Raw genomic sequence first — 18568 nt, 5'->3', positions numbered from 1 at the left:
TATCGAGAGTCTGAATCCCACCGATGCCAAATACTCCTTTCCCCCAGAAGACCCTTGAAAAAGAGAAAACATCTTTTGGATCTCAGTTTTAATGTCATCTTCTGGAGGGAGGTGACTCTGGCCCCTACTGTGGGCCGGATGCACTTGCTCTAAGTCCCCCAGCCCCTCCAAAGGGCCACTGAGGCAGGGCCTGTCTTCTCTCAGTTACATGGGAATCCCTGGCCCCCAGTATGGTCCCCAGCAGAGAGCAGGCCCTAAGGAACAGTTGTCGAATGTACATATGAATGGCTTTACCTGAAAATGACTAAGACATCCTACCCACTCCATAGCCAGCCACTTGCTCACCATCAGAAACAGTTTCTGCCAGGTGAGCAGCAAAATGCTCAGAAGTCATTGCCTGCCCCAGCTGTTCTTTGCATAAGGCACGTGCATGCATGTTTTTCTGTGCCTGCCTCAGAGTCCAGGCTGCTCCCGCTGGCAGGGATAAGCAGGAGTGGATATGGTAGGAGAATGAAGCCGTCCTTTGGAGCAGTGATCAGGGCCAGGAGCCCACACTCGCCTCCACCAGGAAAATGGCTCTTCCTGCCAGAAATAACCATTGAGGAAATGGAAGGCATCAAGCCATACTTCACAGGCTGCAGACTTCCTTGGCTCCAGATCTGTGGCTCTCACCAGCCAATGTGCAAAGAAGCAGTGAAAGTCTTTAATAAGATACTTATCATTAAGTGCTGAAATATGATTGCCCATCAGGAGATTTACTGCTCATTTGCAAATATATGTACCTGAATGCTGAGATGCAGGAAACTTAATTCATTTGAGGGCAATCCCCTTTTCCCCAGTCTGGCTAGGACAACTCAGGTGTGTAGCAGAAAACATCCTGCATAAATGATTATCAGCGCTTTGCTGCTGTGCTCTAAGCATCTGGCTGTTGCTCTGTTCTAGAAAGTTCATCAAGGGAAAATGTTCATCCTGTTAGAATAACTATCTTACAGTGTGTCCAAAGTTTACTTCCTTAAACTTCCAGAATCACCCTATACTAAGATTAAATTGATACTATCACTTACTCAATTAAAAAAAAAAGTTTTTAACCCTACCCTAAAAAGATAAAGTAAAAAAGAAAACCTGAAATTCTAGAAATTCCAAAGTAAACTTAGGATGCTTTCCTAATGACAGAAGTAGTTATAAAAGCAGGAATTCGATAAAAGATTACTTCCCTCGAAGCAGCCGTGGAAAGGTGCCCTGGCCAGGTACGAGGATCCAGACAGACATAATGAGCAGTGCCGACCGGCAGGCAGCCCTGAGCTGCACTGGTCTTCAAGGGGCACAGCCCTAAAGGCTGAACTGTGGTCTCTGGGGCACGTCCAAGGATCGGCAGGGTTGCTAATCCAGGCGGCACGGACAGGGCAAGGGTGAAAACAGGAAGATAGGGAACATCAGGAGATTCCCAGAGGAAATCAAGACTGCGAACACACATGGCCTCAAGACTGTCTTAACAGCGGAAGATGAAAGGAAGAGCAGCCGTCGAGCAAGATCTGAGGTACAAAAAGGTACACAGTAAGGGGAAAAGGGGGTGTAAAAACGGGAAAGCACTTAAAGCATTTATAGGACTCAATAGCCATCTTGGAAGAAGAGAGCAGGCATAGAGCTAACCTTTGTTCTCTTTTTTTTAAATCATCACTAGTATTCGGGGTACCGTATAGATGGGTTTGAGGGTCAGGTATGGGGGAAGGGATATGGCAATCAGTAATCTTTAAATTAACAATAAAACTCCTGAGTCCTTAAAAATTATTTTGTGAGGGGAAAGACCACAGACAGAGGAAGCTAAGAAATCAAATAGGAACAAAAGTTAGAAGTCTGGCTCAAAAGATACTAACTTCCACACTTCCCAGCTAGCAACAGGGATCTCTCTTCTTTCCTAGCACACAATAGCAACAGCACGTCACGTGATTAACCGCTAGCCATCTTGGCTCTCATCCGGGTAGTCACGGCAGCCCAATACATTGGACGAGGTTAAGAAGGTTCAGTTGGTTCAGCAGAGTGGGTAGGAACATGGCCTTAGGGGTAGACCCGTGTTCAAATTCGCTGTGGCTCTGCCACGGGGCCCCTGTGTGACCTCGGTCATCAGTAACCCCTGAACATTTGTGTTCACTGTCTTTACCTGTAACAGCTGATTAGAAAGAGCACCCACCCTACAGGGTTATTATAAGGATTAAATGAGTCATTGCAACAATGTTCTTAGCGGACATCCATCAATATCAACACGCAATGAATGCTAAATGCTTGCTACCGTACCAGCAGAAGCACAATCCATGAGGGATGATTTCTCTCCTTCGGGAAGTCCTCACGACCAGCATGTCACCCAACGAAATCAGAAACAGGTGCCAAGAGGTGATAATGGATAACAGGCTAAATTACTGGGAGAGTAGAAACAGAGAAGCCTTCATGCAGACAGTAGGGATGTTACGTAGTTAGTTTGTGTCAGTTCAGTTCATTTCAAAGTCCCTGTTCCTTTGTTTGGGCAAAGAATGTAAACTTGTTCTTTTATTCTTTTTTTATAAAGACTGAAAGTGTTACATAAACTAGAATGACAGTCTTTTTAACACAGGAGAGATGGATGTAATAATACACAATATGTAAATATTAAATAAGGTATTGAAGGAGCAACTAAGGAGGTACGGCTACCTTTACCCCAAGATACACCTCATTTAAGAATCAGGACTATCCCAGGGTGGCTGAGCCTCGGTGGCTCAATGGGTTAAAGCCTCTGCCTTCGGCTCAGGTCATGATCCCAGGGTCCTGGGATCGAGCCCCCATCGGGTTCTCTGCTCGGCAGGGAGCCTGCTTCCCCTTCTCTCTCTGCCGGCCTTTCTGCCTACTTGTGATCTCTGTCAAATAAATAAATAAAATCTTAAAAAAAAAAAATCAGGACTATCCCAGGCCTCAGGAGGCTGGGCCCCAGGTACTCCGCTAAGCGTCCTCCCTTCAGGGCGGTCGAGAAAAGGGGAAAACTCCAGGGACCATTTATGGGTGGTGGCACCTGCAGAGGACGCAGGCTGTGAAGGCCGTGGGTGTGGTCTTCAGAAGGGAGGGGACAGTTTCACCAGCTCATTCTCTGCTGCTTGGGGAAGCTTGTGAAGAGGAAAACAAGGTTCCGACTTCTTTTAGGACAGAATCTTGCACCATCTGCTGAGCCTGACATTTTAAGGCTTAGGAAGGCATTAATAGGGCAATTTCAATATTGACTCCTTGCCTGAATCTGTGACCCCTCAGCGATACGACCCAAAGCCTGAAGGTTGGGGCCCGCGTGGCATGAAAAATTTTAATTTGGAAATTGTATCTTTCTTTAAAAGTCTGACGTAATGGAGAATACCTAAATCATTTATGGCTACTAAGAGCACGGAAAACGGTAACTTGAACAATAAACCAAAGGACATGATGTAGACCTATGGAGTGTGAAAAGGCCTGCTCTCTGGGGACTGTCTTGGTCAGTCACAGACACGCTTTCGAATGACATCATCTTCCAAAGATGCAAGCATGCACCAGCACTGCCCCGGAGTGACAGCCTGTCATAAACTGCAGAATTACTCCAGGTAGAAATTCCTCACCTACACTGTCACTGCTTACTCTGGGAATTTGATGTATTCCTTCAGTCAGTCAACATACACATCTGGGTCTGGATTTTAGCACAGCAGATCCTGAGACGAGGATTCAGGCCAGTGGTTTACTGGAATGACAGGGGAGTGCAGACATGATGGGGCGAAGGGAGGAAGAGCAGCCCAAAAGGAGTGTTCTCAAGCCTGCTGCCACTGTGGCAAGGGGAGCTCAATCCCGCAGGCAAACTCCAGGAGCAGGCAGAATGGGGCTGCACAGCCTCTCCCCACGGGGTGTGCACAGAAATCTCTAGGGCTGTAAAGCTGCAGGTTCTGATGTCAATGGATCTGAGAGGGGCCTAGGATTCTGCATGTCTGACAGGCTCCCAGGGCCTGCTGTGCTCCTGGTCTGAGGACCACAGTTCCGGGACGAAGGGAGGAGACTTATGCCTGAGCATTCAAACCCTCTGGGCCGCACGGACAGGAGTCCTTTTACGGGGGCTTTCTTGAGTCCTCGGCTGCCCACGGCTCTGAGGAGGGGGGATCCCAAGGCACTTCTGGCTGTCTGCATGAGAAGCAGAGCTTCCTTCCACAGCCTGTGACGTCTCGGGCACCAAGGGGGAGACGGGCCGTGGGAAGCTGGAGGACACACTGACCGCATATGGACGTCCTGACCTCTGTTACACTCCCTGGGCACTGATGACGCACCAGGCAAGGGCCAAGGTCAACGATCCCTGCCACTGTCAACCGAATATTAAATCAAGTGTGATATATCCTATGTTAGGCAGTGGTGAGTGCAGAGGAGACAAGCAGTGCCAAAAAGTGGGACAGGAAGGGTCACGGTGGGAGGGAGTGCTGTTTGGTGAGGCTGGAGAGTCACCCCTGAAAAGCTGACCCTCACGAACCCGGGGGTATCTGAGAACGGATGATTCCAGGCAGAGACACGAGCAAGGACAAAGGCTCTAGTGGGCCTGGCAGGTATGGAAGGAGAGGCCAGCGCAGCCAGAGTGAAGTCAGCAAAGGCAAGAGGAGAGGTCAGAGGGGCTACGGGTAGGAGGCAAGTGCTGGGCGGGTGGGGTGGGGGTTGGTGTCCCACAGCTGACCCTTGACCCTGTCCTCTGAATGCCTTGGAAGGCGGCTGGGGGGTGAGCAGAGGAGGGAAAGGACATGACTTCTAGTGCAGCGTTCAGAAGGTACTGAGTGGAGGCAAGGCGGGAACAGGAAGGGCGGTTGGAGGATTACTGCTGACATCCGGGAGGCGGAGGACGGGGGTACGGAAAAGTACCAGGGCTTTACAGAAATTATAAACCAAGTGGGCCTTTGCTCTTGCACACCAATAACCTGGATGTGGAATGTAAGGGAAACATTACAGGAGAGAAAATGAGGTCGTAGTTGAAAGGGAAGGGGGGTTAACTCAAGGATCACCTGAAGGTTTTGGTCCTAACCAACTGAAAAAAAACCCAAAAAACAAAAAAACAGAGTTGCCAATATCTAAGAAGGGAAGAAACAGGGGCCCCTGGCTGGCTCAGCTGGTTAAGCCTCTGTCTTCGGCTCAGGTCATGAGCCCAGGGTCCTGGGATGGAGGCCCGCATCAGGCTCTCTGCTCAGCGGGGAGCCTGCTTCCCCCTTAGGCCTGCCTCTCCCTGCGTGGGTGTGTGTGCGTGCTCTCTCTCAAATAATAAATAATTTGAAGAAGAAGGAGGAGGAAACAACAGAAGAAGAAGAAGGTAGAATGGAGAAGAGGGAAGCAATATCCAGCACTGAGCTGGAAGCAGATGAAGCGTCGACACTCAAGTGAGCGTGGGAAACGGACGGAGGACCTACCAATCTAGAGTTCGAAGAAGATGCTCAGGTCGGAGATGTGAACCTGGGAGTCATCTGCCCCCCGGGTGTATTTAGAGTCCAGAGGCTGTTTCCTAAACGGAAAAACCCTGTGTTACTGAGAAGGGTAAAAGAGAAGAGCACTGAGGACGGAGCTGGGGGTGCGGGCGGGGAAGCGCCATGACCTGAAGGACAGACATGGCCCGGGACTGAAAGGGGAGATGGAACGGAAAGGCTAGAACGGAAGGCAGAGACCCCGGCGAGGCTCATCTCGAAGACGCGCAACCGTCAACGTGCCAAGTGCTACGGGCCCACCCAGGGGAGCTGAGGGGGTACAGGGAACACCGCCCCCTGATAGAAGAAGTCCCTGATAACCTGCATTGGGAACAGGCCGTAGAGCCCAGGGCAGTGAGGTGTCACCGAAGGCGGTTTCAGAGAGAACAGGAGAAATGAAGAGGACGAATACTAATTGATCAAAGGGTAAGTGCTGGGATGCGTAGGAGAGAAAATGAGGTGGTAGTTGAAAGGGAAGGGAGGTTAAGGCAGACTTCCGTCTAAGCTAGAGAAGTAACAGCACCGTGTAGGACAAAGGGAGTGTCCCGGTGGAGAAGGGCAGGCCTTCCTGACGCGTCCCGGCCTTACCTTCAATCTCATCCACGCTAAAAACAGAGAAGTAGAAAGGTTAACGGGAGACATGGTCATTTCACTAGGATATGAAATTTAAGCCAATTTTAGTCTTTTGTCTCTAAATTGGCTATTATTAAACAGGTCAAAAGAAAACCATCCAACACTCAATTATGTAAGCGGTCACTTCGCCAGGGAATTCTTTAAAAGCCTATCTGCAAGAATCAATTACCTTTATGTAATAATTTGTGGCTTGATAAAAATATATTTAGGAATACCAGGTACTCGGATCCATTATATTTAATGTGAAAGATACAGAACCTCTAATGGTAACAAATAAAAACATTCAGAGGGAATATTCCCAATACATGTTGTGGTAAATGTCATTAGCCTGGCCTGTCTTCCAGGACATTTTCCAATGGTGTGATCGTATTTATTTACCCTGTGTTATTAGAGAGTGAACAGTCACTAGCCTTCAATTTTCACATCAATTGCAGAAAAAAGATTCCATTTTCTACACCGTCTGGAATTGAAATTGACTTAGCATCTCAGAACTGTCAAAAATTTCTTTTACGAAAAGGTTTGCTTTACAGAGACTATAAAGTAGGTGTCATCCTTGACACGGGCATTCTATATTCATGCCGCAGGTCTCTGCAAAGGCAGCGTTGAGGAGCGTCAGGAAAGGTCTTGGAAAGGCCTCGCCGTCATGCTTTGTGCCTTCCCTGGCTTCCTCGCAGTCAGCTTCTGCGCTGTAGATGTCAGGGGCTCTCTACTTAAAACTGCTAACAAGAAAGAGAAGAATTCGAGAAGAATATGATATCAGCTACCCTCGAACTTGCCTTTGCTAACTGGTCAGCCTGACACTTAATTTTCCTGCGTTAAAAACGGGAACCTTGTCCCCATTCGAATTAGAAGCAAACGTTAAGTACTCGGTTGCACAGATTTGAAACTTACTCCGAGGGATCCTCCCCCGCCTGTGTACTCACACAACGGGGCTGGTCTCTGTCCAGCTCACAAACAAGAAACCAGGTAAAATTACACAAGATCTCTGAAGTCCTTTCTTTTCTGTTAGGAAGTACTGTGCCTGTCCTTCATACAGATGGGCAGACTTTCCCACAGATGTTATCTTAACTGCATTCCCTAAATCAGCAGCAGCTTAGACTGAGTGCCATTTAACGTTACCAGTGTGCAACCGGTCACATTCACCCACAGGGCAATTAGGCCTGAGCCATAAAAATCTACAAGCCCCGCTATTTCCGACATCAACAAATAAACAGGCTTATGGGAGCCTCCTTCCTGGGATCCAGGTCAGGGCTGTTGCCTGGCAGGGGTGGGTGGAGTTCCGTCCTCACAGGTGCACAAGCCAGCTTCGAGACACCCTTTATGAAATGGTTCTCTGTTTCATCATCACGTTTATTTTCAAGAGCGATATGATTCCAACATTCTCCGGGAATGAAGCTAACTACATAGAGTCCTGCCGGCAATTCTGAAGACGCACAGAATGGAGAGTTATGGCTTCTTCTGAGCAGAAGGCTTCCTCCTAAAGGAAGGACAGGCTGAGAGCCACCCGTACATTCAGAGAGTAGTGATTACGAAACGTGGTCAGAGAGACTCTTTCCAGAAACACTGTTATAAAAGGGTATATGCTCTTAACTCCCTGGGGCCTCAACAAACCTTAAAATTACTATTTGCTGGAGTGACTCTACTTTTTCCCAGGAAGGACCTGCTGGGTCAGCCATGCCCCCCAAGCACAGACATCTCTTTTCCTAACCCCCATCTTTTGTCTGAGCCCTGTAACTATGAAGGGACTCAACCTTGTTCAAAAGTACCTTGCAAACCGGCAGATTTGGTTATCAAGTAGTGGGTAACAGTCCCAACCCACAGGCCTCCCTGCCACTTGGCCACCGTGTCACACAAACCAAACGGGTACGTTACATCGTCTCGAAAGCAGATTCTAACATGGGACTGATGTGTGCTGATGATTTCTGAATACGCCAGCAGCTAGACTATGGTTTTCCACTATTAAAAAGGGGCTAATAAAAGTGATAGGAAAAAACACTTCTCTGCCTTTTCAAGCAGTAATTTAAACCCCCAAGCTCAAAATCAAGATGAAAAAGTTCCAAATTGATTAATATGGAAATTACCAAACCATCGAAACTGCTGATGTCGTAAACAAAATTTGTCAACAGCCACTAAGACTTCATTGAAAGTAAATTTATTGTTTGTTTTAAAAATCAACTGTGCAAATATGTGCTTCTCGAGACCTTTCTGAGTCTGGCTTGTTGCTCATTTCTTCTCAGGCTTCAGTGTGGCACGGCTAAATGAGAAACACGGTACAGACACACAGTTAGTAGGTACAGGCAAGGGAAGCAACAGTCATTCCTGCTGGTTATTCTCTCAAAGCCTAAAGCGCATAATCCAAGCTACAATATTAAGTCTTAAAATCTGATCATGTTCACTGTGGTCTGAAAACTATCATATTCTAAAAGGGGAAAGATAGCAGTGTATCTGATTTCAACCAAACAAGGTTTCAAACTAAATTACCTATTTCCTCTTACAGAACTAAATAAAACAATGCTGCAGGGACCCAGGTAATCATTTTAAGTGTAATTGGAGGATTCAATTTTAATGGTAATAATGCAACATGACTTTTGCTTTAGCTTTCCACAGTGACAGGTTCTCAGCTGTCACATATGGACAAAAGCACAAAATGAACCCGAGATGTGCACAGTGAGGTCACCTCTAAGAAACCTTCAGTTTGAGAGTGGATACAATTCTACGGCATTCGAAACAGAACCATTCTAATCTTTTAGGCAAAGCAATATCAAATTGTACTTACTCCAGGACTGAAAAGGAGGGCAACACGTAATTTTTTCAACACTTACTATTGGAGACAATTGTCCTAATATACGGTTTTATTATCATATTGATTATTTCAATTTGAAGACAGACACCAGGCAAAAGTTATGTTACTGAATAATGCTATTGCTTTCCTTCAAACATGAACTCATTTAAAACATTGAATAATAGATCTCTCTCCTTCTAAAGGGCAGATTTAGTTCCTTCCCTCTTTAGGGACAATTTCATGAACTGCAGAATTCTCAAAAATATTGTGGAGTATTAAATGTGAATAGGCAAGCATCTGAGAATCAAACATAAACAAAGACTCAAAATTCCAGACCCTCCCTCTGTTCTGCACTTTGCACAAAGAATGATTACATTTACAAGTCATGTTTACCTATTCAGCAAGCGCACTCTGGTTTCTTAGCTACAAAGCCATTTTAATTAAGGCAACAGGAGTTCCTTATGTGCAAAAGAAGATGTAGTATATACAATGAGAAATTCATACAAACATGAAACACTTTACATTTGTTATTTGATTTCTTATAGATTTGAATTTGTGATTTAAAACTTGCATTAAGACAGCTTTTGCACTTCATATACTCCATAATTTATAAACAGAGAAGTGATTCATAGGACTCAACACATTCTTTCCTAGAGCTGTTTATCAATAATTAAATCATCTTTGTGACTACCATTCAATGTGTGAAATAGAAAACCATGTCCTCTGACTATACCAATAAATAAAAATACTTATGCAAGGTGCCATGGTTTCCTCTGGTGCCCTTTTAAAAACAGGGTCCATATGTTTGGCCCTCTTCAAACTGAACCCCAAATCACAATCTACAGGGGTAGGAAGAGAGTGTATGTGTTTGCGGGGAGCTGTGGAGGGAGAGGTGGGAGGGAGAGCTTGTGAGCCTGCTTTTAAAGGAAAACTTATGATTACCTCCTTCAGTGACTAAACAGAAAAAGCTCATGTGCCCAGAAAGCTAGACCAATATCTAATGCCCATGACCCTTAGTTTTATCATTCTGTTACCTGAAACAAAACACAGAAACAAAATCATAAAAACACACGCACAAATACACACACTTGCACACACACACACACACACACACACACACACACACATCCTTGGTTCGTACTTCAGGTCTCTGTTGGGCAGCCTCATTCGAACTCCTTTCCTTACAAACTGATCAAAGAATGTATATGCACATACACATTTTGATTAAGCTATTTAAAAGCAACACTGCTAAGGAAATCACATGCTCTTCTCCATAAGAGCACAAGAAGGGAAGAGACGAATTTTAAAATTGGGCTATATTCCCTACATTATTAAAAAAATAAAAAAAGAAAACATAAAAGAAGCAACCTGAGACTGGATTGGTCTCAAACAGTGAGATTCAGAATAAGAGGTAGTTACGAAATGTTTTGAAAAAATCTAACAACACTTTAATAAGAGTCTTCTCCAATAAGAAGAACATAAAATAATGGTGTGAAGGAAGGATTAAGAGCCAAGAGTCAATCAGACAAAAAGCGTATTTTGTTTAATAAATTATTCTCAGATCATTTTCAAGGAGAAGTGCTTGGCAAGCTTCAACCATTTCCCAAAGGGCTGAGCTAGAGGTCTGCACCCAGATGGAAGACAGCCACACTCAAGAAAACTAGACAAGATACCGAGACTCTGCTAAAGAGAGATTTACATTCGTCACTTGGTGGCATGTCGTTCTCCTAGGGGAAGCAGCTCTGTTCTGTGGAACTCAGACACTTCCATGGTCTAAGCTCTCCCAACACAGCTCATACTCATCCAGCAGCACATGTTTGAAAGGTAGCGCTGGCGAGAGCTATGTCTGCCCACCCTCGTAACATGTCCGCACGTGCCGATGAGAGAGGGGTAAATAACCTCAAAAGCAGAGATCGTGGTAAAATGCGATAAAATAATCAGGAACTGGTAAATTTTGAGTACTGTTTTTGATTTTATAAAGCGGACTTAATTTTTATAATGGCGTGTTTAACAATCGTTGGGCTATGTGTCTGAACAGGGAGCAACCCGCTCTCAGAAGCCAACGTGGGCTAATTCTAGCAAACCACTGACTCTGTATTCCCGAAAAAATGTGAACGTTGGTGATTTTCTTTAATAGCTATTCTCAAACACTGGGAGAACACAAGCTAATTTTTTAGGGGAAAGAAAACACACACACACACAGACCCTTTGGCCCCTACACCTAAACATGGAAGTTAAGTTTTCAAAAACACGCAGGCCTTTGAAATTAGAATTTTCACAAAGTTGGCTTTCACTAAAGGATGCAGGTATAATCTACAGAATCTGTCTAGAGAAAACATCATGTGGTATTTTACAGAACTTTTAGCAACAAGGTGCTTGCCGGGTTACAATTCGGCATCCCTCTGAAACATACATGTTCCCATGGACCCCACACTGTCCACTCTTCTGACCCCCAAAGGAACAACTCTACCATAAATCCTCTCTTATTCTGGAGCTGTAAATTATAGAAAAAAAATTTATAAGGAAAATAATTTATAACATATTTTATAAAAAAACACACCAGAATGTTGCTTATTTTTTTTTTTATTCCAGGAGAAGGACAGAGCACTGTATCTGCCAAATAAATGTTGGCTGACGAAGGGGGAAAACTAACAGCCCATTGACTTTCAATGTGACTCCAGGAGGGCACCTGGACACAAGACTGTACTACCGGTTGAATGTGTTATGTCTAGGGAAGATATTCTCCCATCTCATCTTCTCTAATTTAAAGAAGACAGCAGTACATGGTCCTTAAATTTTAATCGATGGGCAAGAGCCTTACGTCATGTGTAACCAAGTGCCAGCTTATGTGCTGCCCATCTACACAGACAGAGAGAAAAGCCCCTGGCTAACACAGAAACTGAAATAAAGTGGCCGTTAGCGCAGTTTCATCCCATAGGTGTTCCTGGACACGGCATATAATGAAGAAAGGCGAAACAGACTGAAAAAAGCATTCGGGAGTATATAAACAAAAAAAACTCTAATGTCAAAGTAGGAAAATCCCCAAACTCTAAAGCATCAGAGATGAAAATCCCTTCATATTTAAATGAAAGCTAATGCCGCTAATAGACCAGGCTTTGTTTTATCTAGGTCTGTAGTATACTTCTTCTGTGCACTCGACTTATTCAGACATGTACAGAGCACATCTGTTGGATTGTGTGGCCTGTAGGCTGTGCCCCGAGTCCTCAACTTTGCAGGCCTGACATATCTTTAACTCTCTGAGTTATTGAGGTCAACCTGAGGATCATAAATCAAGAAATTCCATGAAAATAAAAACTCTTATTCATATTTTGCAATTAAAAAAAAGTTAAAAGGAAGGGATTCCTAATACAGGGTAACTACGTTTTGAAGAGTCAAGTGACTACGCTGTATGTTTTCAATTTGAAACCATGATCTTGATATGTTTAGGGGTTTAATTTATGGAACAATCGAGCAATCTTTATATTTAACATTAAATGCCTGAATATTATAAATCACTTAAGATGAACATTTATGGGAGAGTTTCAGTGCAACTTCTGAACAACTTGTCACTTTTACTGTGGAGCAATGATTTGTAAAAAACGATATGCTAAGTAATCCTGGAGTATAATTTAGGGACACAAAAACAACTGTCAGGAAACAGCCAGAGACTACATTTAATGAAATCTTTACAGACTGAAGTAATAAGTATTAAATTAATCAACACAGCTTAATTGAAGCTCTATTTGTAACATTTTTTATTAGACTTGTTATTAATGAACCTTTAAATGCTACCACTAACTTGAGCTCTATGTTAAATTTAAATAATGAACCATTGTTCACACACACAAAAGAACAAACACCGCTTTAATAGCCCTTTGTCTCCACGGGGCTTTTACTCTATGCACAGCTAACATGAAGACATGTCCTTCCTTCCTCTCACCGTTATTTACATGGTTGGCAAGAAAACATCTTTAAGGCTGCTACAAGGGTCTGAAATGACTCAAGTGAAATCCTTGAGAAATTACAAGTGCAACGGCGAAGAATGAAAATTAGAAAACATTTCTGGTTGAACTCAAAGATAGTGTTTTCAAGTCTGTGTTCCTGGAATTCTGGATTAAGTGTGTCTAGGGATGATCTGCTCTGGGTTGGTAAAGACTTACCTGAACATGTCTCCCAAGCCCTTCAGCATTCCCTTCTTGGCTTTCATTTTGTCCTTCTCCTTGTCTCGGTCTTTCTTCTTGTCTTTGCCAGCTTTATCCTTTCTCCTATCCATCTTGTCGCCTTTCTCTTGGTTTCCATTCATGTGTCTCTCCAGAGAATGTGAAGGCTGATCACTGGCTGTGGATACAGACTCTCTCCCTGATCTTGAACTTTCTTCTGTGTCTTCCTCCACTTGGAAGGGAAACAAACACAAACAGATGAGGAATACAATGAACCAAAAGAACAAAGTGAAAGAGGCTAAAATATACACATGCAGATTTTGCTTTCCTACATTTTCTACCGTTGTTTGACCCTGCTATCAATGGGGATTGCAATGTTAATTTAGTTTTTGCTTTTTTAAGTTTTTCCTTTTTTAGTAATCTTTACACCCAACCTGGGGCTTGAACTCACGACCCCGAGATCAAGAGTCCCATGCTCCTCCGACTGAGCCTGCCAGGCGCCCCTGTGCTATTTACTTTTGAAGAGAATGAGAACTGAACATGTGGTGTGGATGACTACTAAGCACATAGGTATTCCTATGTGAAGATCATGTGCCAACCGTAAGAGACAAGCAGCTTCCTGGCCAGATGTTGATTCCTTCACTAGGGTAATATCCTCCTTGATACAGCTATGCACGGCTGGCGGGGATTAGTAGGCGCTTATCACACAGCGTGGATCCCTAAGGCTCCTGTGTACTGTACTTGCAAAATGCAAAGGAAACAAGCAGCTCCTCCTCTGGTGCTTCCTTTCCTCGCAGGTAAGGATAACGTAGATCTACTCTGGCCCCTCATTAATTTGTGAGACTACACCATTCACTAGTAAGCACACCAACACCAGCACAAGGACTTCTTTCTTCAGGCTCCCAAATATGTCCATTTGTGATTTCTGCAAACAGAAGACTGGATCTTCACAGCCTGTTACTTTCCCTCATGCTGTCATTGCATAAAGCCAACATCATAAGCAAATGCTACTGTATCTTCTAATCCTAAATAATTCTGCATGTCCATCTACACCATGACAAGGAAACAAAGATGGATAAAACCATGAAAATGTGTAAATCAATAACCTCACACTCCCTTGAAGTCTGCAGATAAAAGATCTACTTAGTGATAACAATATCCTATCCTTTGAACCAACACTCAGCAAGCATATGGTCCAAGGGCACTTCAATACCTCAAACTTTTTGATCTGAAAGAATGACAAGTAACTAGAGTAGGTTTCCACCTACCAAAAGAATTGGAACAATTTCTATATTAAGTAAGAAACAATACATATACATATTAAGAGCCACTCTCATAAATCTTTTTTGAGATTGGTTGCCTAAGATTTTCTTCCCAATAGAATAAGAATTATTGGGGCTTCAGATTTTCCCTTGACTTCTGAGGTCATTTTATTCTCTTGCATCAACAAATAAAGTAGGAATCAATGTTTTTGAGCTTCTTCTAACACAGAACCAAATAGAACAGTTAAGCCTCTTCCCAATATTTCACAAAGAACTGACCTCTAAGTCAAGTTAATATATCTTCAAGTGAAAGTCAGTCTTGCCTCTCCAACACCAAGGGACACTTGAGTTAGTAATACACAATATCAAAGTATAATAAGGCCAGTTAAAACAATCTCAGTATCTTAGTGTTCTGCTAGTAAACCTTCCCAAATCTGAGGAAAAGATGATCAGTAATGGCATGACCACTACAAGGTAATACAGTTTAAAAAAAATGCAGCTACTTAGCATGATACCAAAATCAAGTGTACAATTCCTTTCGTTGACACATTTGGTTAAAAACATGAGCCAACATATTTCTCGTGCCAACAGGTCATGCCTTCGTACAGCTCAAGAATAAAAGCACCACCGTTTCTAAATCTGGAAGGTACTTCAGAGGTCATTCAGACCGACAACTCCTATTTCTTGCTGAGGAAACAGTAAAGTTTGAGGGCAGCATACTCCCAGGCTAGGACTCTTTTTAGAATTATGTCCCATATGTTTGTACTTCAACAAGACCTTCATGCGTTTCTTTCATCAACTCTGTTTGTGATTGCGCAATTCCATGCTTCACACAACACACACTGAGGTAATCTATCACCCAGCCATTACACAGTCTGCCTAGAAGATAATTCCAGCGGTCAGCACTGTATTTCAGAAACCTACTGTCAATCCTATGTATTCATTTAATGCCGTGACTTGTGGCTCATATTGATGAAATCACTCAAGAAGCCAGATCAAAAATGTATATGAAAGACTTTAATGACTTAGAAAGGTGCGACCAGTGACTTAAATGCCTTTAGAAAGGTCTGCCTCCCTCTGCACTGGGTGATCTAATTGTGAACCACTCCCCTGCTCCAAAGGATGTAGTAGATTTTAAAATTTTGCTTTTTTTCCTCTCATTTTTTTGTGGTCTACACAGAGCAGTGAAAGAATATCCTGGTCAGGGGTGCCTGGGTGGCCTGGGTTAAGCCTCTGCCTTCAGTTCAGGTCATGGTCCCAGGGTCCTGGGATCGAGCCCCACATCTGGCTCTCTGCTCAGCGGGGAGCCTGGTTCCTCATCTCTCTCTGCCTGCCTCTCTGCCTACTTGTGATGTCTCTCTGATAAATAAGTAAATAAATAATCTTTAAAAAAAAAAAAAAAAAAAGAATATCCTGGTCAACTAGGCCAAAGACGTGCCAAGTATAATGTAGCCTTTTTACACGTGAGTCTCCCAGGAGAATGTAAGTATCGCTTTAGCGGGTCTGAAGTGCCTTGTCTGACCCTGTAAACATGCCTGTTCTCCACCAGGTCACCAACTGCTGTCTCAACCCTTTGGGGATCAGGTGTGGCCTCAACTTTGAGATAATCATGCAAATAGTTACATAGCAATCAGAGGTTCTCGGGAACTGTAAAAACTAGGTCTGTTGGTCCACTCAAGATAGCTAAATGGATGCTAGTCAATCTTCTTAAATTCCCAACATGCAAGCCTCCCTTTACCCATCCTTCCATAACTCTTGGTATAAACTTTTATTACTGCACTCCCCATGTGGTGTGACCACATGTCTGCCTCCCATTCTCTAAACTTCTAAAATGAGGACTGCTAGGCAGACGCAGACAGCAGAGGAAGGACTGTGGCTAAGCCTGACGCATGACTTTATCCCAACCAACCAAACTCTCCTCCAATCTCTGGGTATCCCCGTTCCCCGAGGTTCAGAGCAATACCTACTTTCCTCTAACCGAGAGTGACAAAACTAGCCACACCCCAACTACAACATCGGGAAGGCTCACTGTACTTGGTTTTTGCTCCCTCATCAGTTGCTGGTACCTTTTCATGTGATTATTGTTAGTGCTACAAGTGTTGTCTAATGGATTTTAGAGCCCTCTCCAATATCTGAAACTATAAACAAAAAAATGAGCTCAATAAATGTAAGTGACTTAGTCTTCCACAGCAACCATTATCATAAATCATGAATGGAAGTATCAGTAGCAGTTCTGCTAGTTTTCTGCCTAATAGTTTTGGCAGAAGTACAAGGGGCATATGTCTGCTCCTGGCTCAGTAACAGAATAAAGGCAGCGCCTTCACAACTGACTATATGCTGAAGTCAGATTTGTTGCCAGTTCTTTTCATGCTCACAATAATTTTCTGGTGTATGTAATACAACTTATTTTCTAAATTGGGTGAAACAGAGAAAATTAGTATTAAATTATTTATTAACTTCGGGTTTTGTAACCTCATTTTATAAAATCAAAAATCCTAGCTCCGTTTCCTGCCCCAAGCAAGTGGACTGTTTTTAAAATGATACTTGCACGTTTGAGAATTCTTTATGCTTATTCGGAACATTCTAATTTAGATAATACATTATCACAGAAACTCTTCTGGGGGTGTACTGATTTAAGTAATCCCTTTGAATGCCAACTAATTAAAAATATTTAGCAATATGTGGCTTCATATGTACAAACATAAGATGTTCTTTTAGAGTATCATAGTATATATACTTCAAACTCTAAAAACATTTGACAGAAAAAAAAAAAGTAAGGATCTCTCACTTGACCCTGTCCCCATGCAGAATTATGGTGGTTATCAAAAGCTTAAATAAATGGGTTACAGATGTATAATAGTTTTAAATATGTATATTCAAGGTCACTGATAATACTAGTCAGATTATTTTTTAAAGTTTTACAACCAATCTTTGTACACTTAATACTACCTTTATAATAAGGTACATAAAATACTTTTATTCCCTCAAACTTAAAAAAAATACAAAAAAATTCACATAAACAATTTTTCAAGTAAGAAAAGTACTGGCAATATATTAGTAGTAAATGGTTTGATCGATTGTGTTCCCGCCATAAATTACAATGCAAGAACTTAAACTTACACTTAGATGATCTATTTAAATGCTATGTTTTACATTTTTTCTCCTTATTTCTGCTCATCTTGACACATTATTTGATTTCCTTTTGCAGATAGCCTACACAAAGAAAGATGATTACCTCCTTCCAAACAAATAGAAATTTCTATTTTTGACTAACACTTCTGCCTATTTTAACCTGCTCTATGCACTGAACTTTCCCACATGATTACCTAGGCAGGCAGATACTTTTAAGTTTCTCTTTCTGAAGAAGGTTTAACGCGAAGCTGCTCATTTCTTTTTAATGCAGCACCGTCATTCTGCAATTAAAACATACCTAATTACCATGTTTTCAACAGATGCAAATGCAGCTCAATTAAAATTCTAGTCCATGCTACAAATTAAGCTACTTAATTCTGCAAGGTATCATGTTAGGACTGGGTCACCAAGAAGTTCAGAAAAGATTGGGCACTTATATGTTAATGATTATGGAGGAAATGACGTTAGGTTTCAACTGAAAAAGTTCTGCAGCTCCTGACATAAACAAATACTTCTATATAGTTATCACAAACATTTTCCAATCAAAAATTGACTCTAAGCCACATGGACCTGAGAGTATTTTCTTCCCCATTGTTACTGTTGATACTGTTAATGATTTCTGTTGGTTGCTTATCCACAATCCATTTTCCCCTTTCTTCTTCTTACTGGGACTCTGACCGTGTTCAGGAACGCAGTCTAGCTCCAACATGTTAATTCAGCATTAGACCAACCTATGGGTGCCTGCCCCTTGATTTACTATTTCCAGTGTTACTAGTCTGAGAATGGCCCCGTCAACCTGCATAGAAACACTCCATGCTTGGGGAGATAGCTCACTCACTCCCCTCTGTTGGATATAGACAAGAAAGCAGAAGGCCTCTGAGGTCTGTGATTACCCTCTGGATAAGCTGAACTGTGGATTATGGAGCCGAAAGGGCAGGAAGATGGGGGATCTTTGGTAACCCTGCTGGGCTATGAACCCAATGGTCTCTGAAGCTGCCCAACTCCAGAGCTCAGCTACATAAGACACTGCATTTCCTTATGGTTCTAGTTGCTCTGAGTTGGATTTTCTATTAAATGCAGCTGAAAGCATCCTAATAGGTACACTGTGTAAATCAAACTTTAGAGTAGCTATGA

At 42.9% G+C, this 18568-nt stretch overlaps 1 protein-coding gene across 17 annotated transcripts in view; it reads right to left on the bottom strand.

Moving 5' to 3' along the window:
* Window positions 1-18568, bottom strand: part of PARD3 (par-3 family cell polarity regulator) — a 645516-nt gene that overhangs the window by 185817 nt on the left and 441131 nt on the right. For all 17 annotated transcript variants that reach the window (XM_032350010.1, XM_032350021.1, XM_032350015.1 and 14 more), the window contains one exon: window positions 13041-13272. In XM_032350010.1, coding sequence (XP_032205901.1) covers window positions 13041-13272 — 232 coding nt within the window. The remainder of the gene's footprint in view (window positions 1-13040; window positions 13273-18568) is intronic.

Source organism: Mustela erminea, chromosome 6 (assembly GCF_009829155.1).
Source record: "Mustela erminea isolate mMusErm1 chromosome 6, mMusErm1.Pri, whole genome shotgun sequence".
Classification (NCBI taxonomy): domain Eukaryota; kingdom Metazoa; phylum Chordata; class Mammalia; order Carnivora; family Mustelidae; genus Mustela; species Mustela erminea.
The sequence above is the reverse complement of the archived record's forward strand: the minus strand, read 5'-3'. Positions and strand labels throughout refer to the sequence as shown.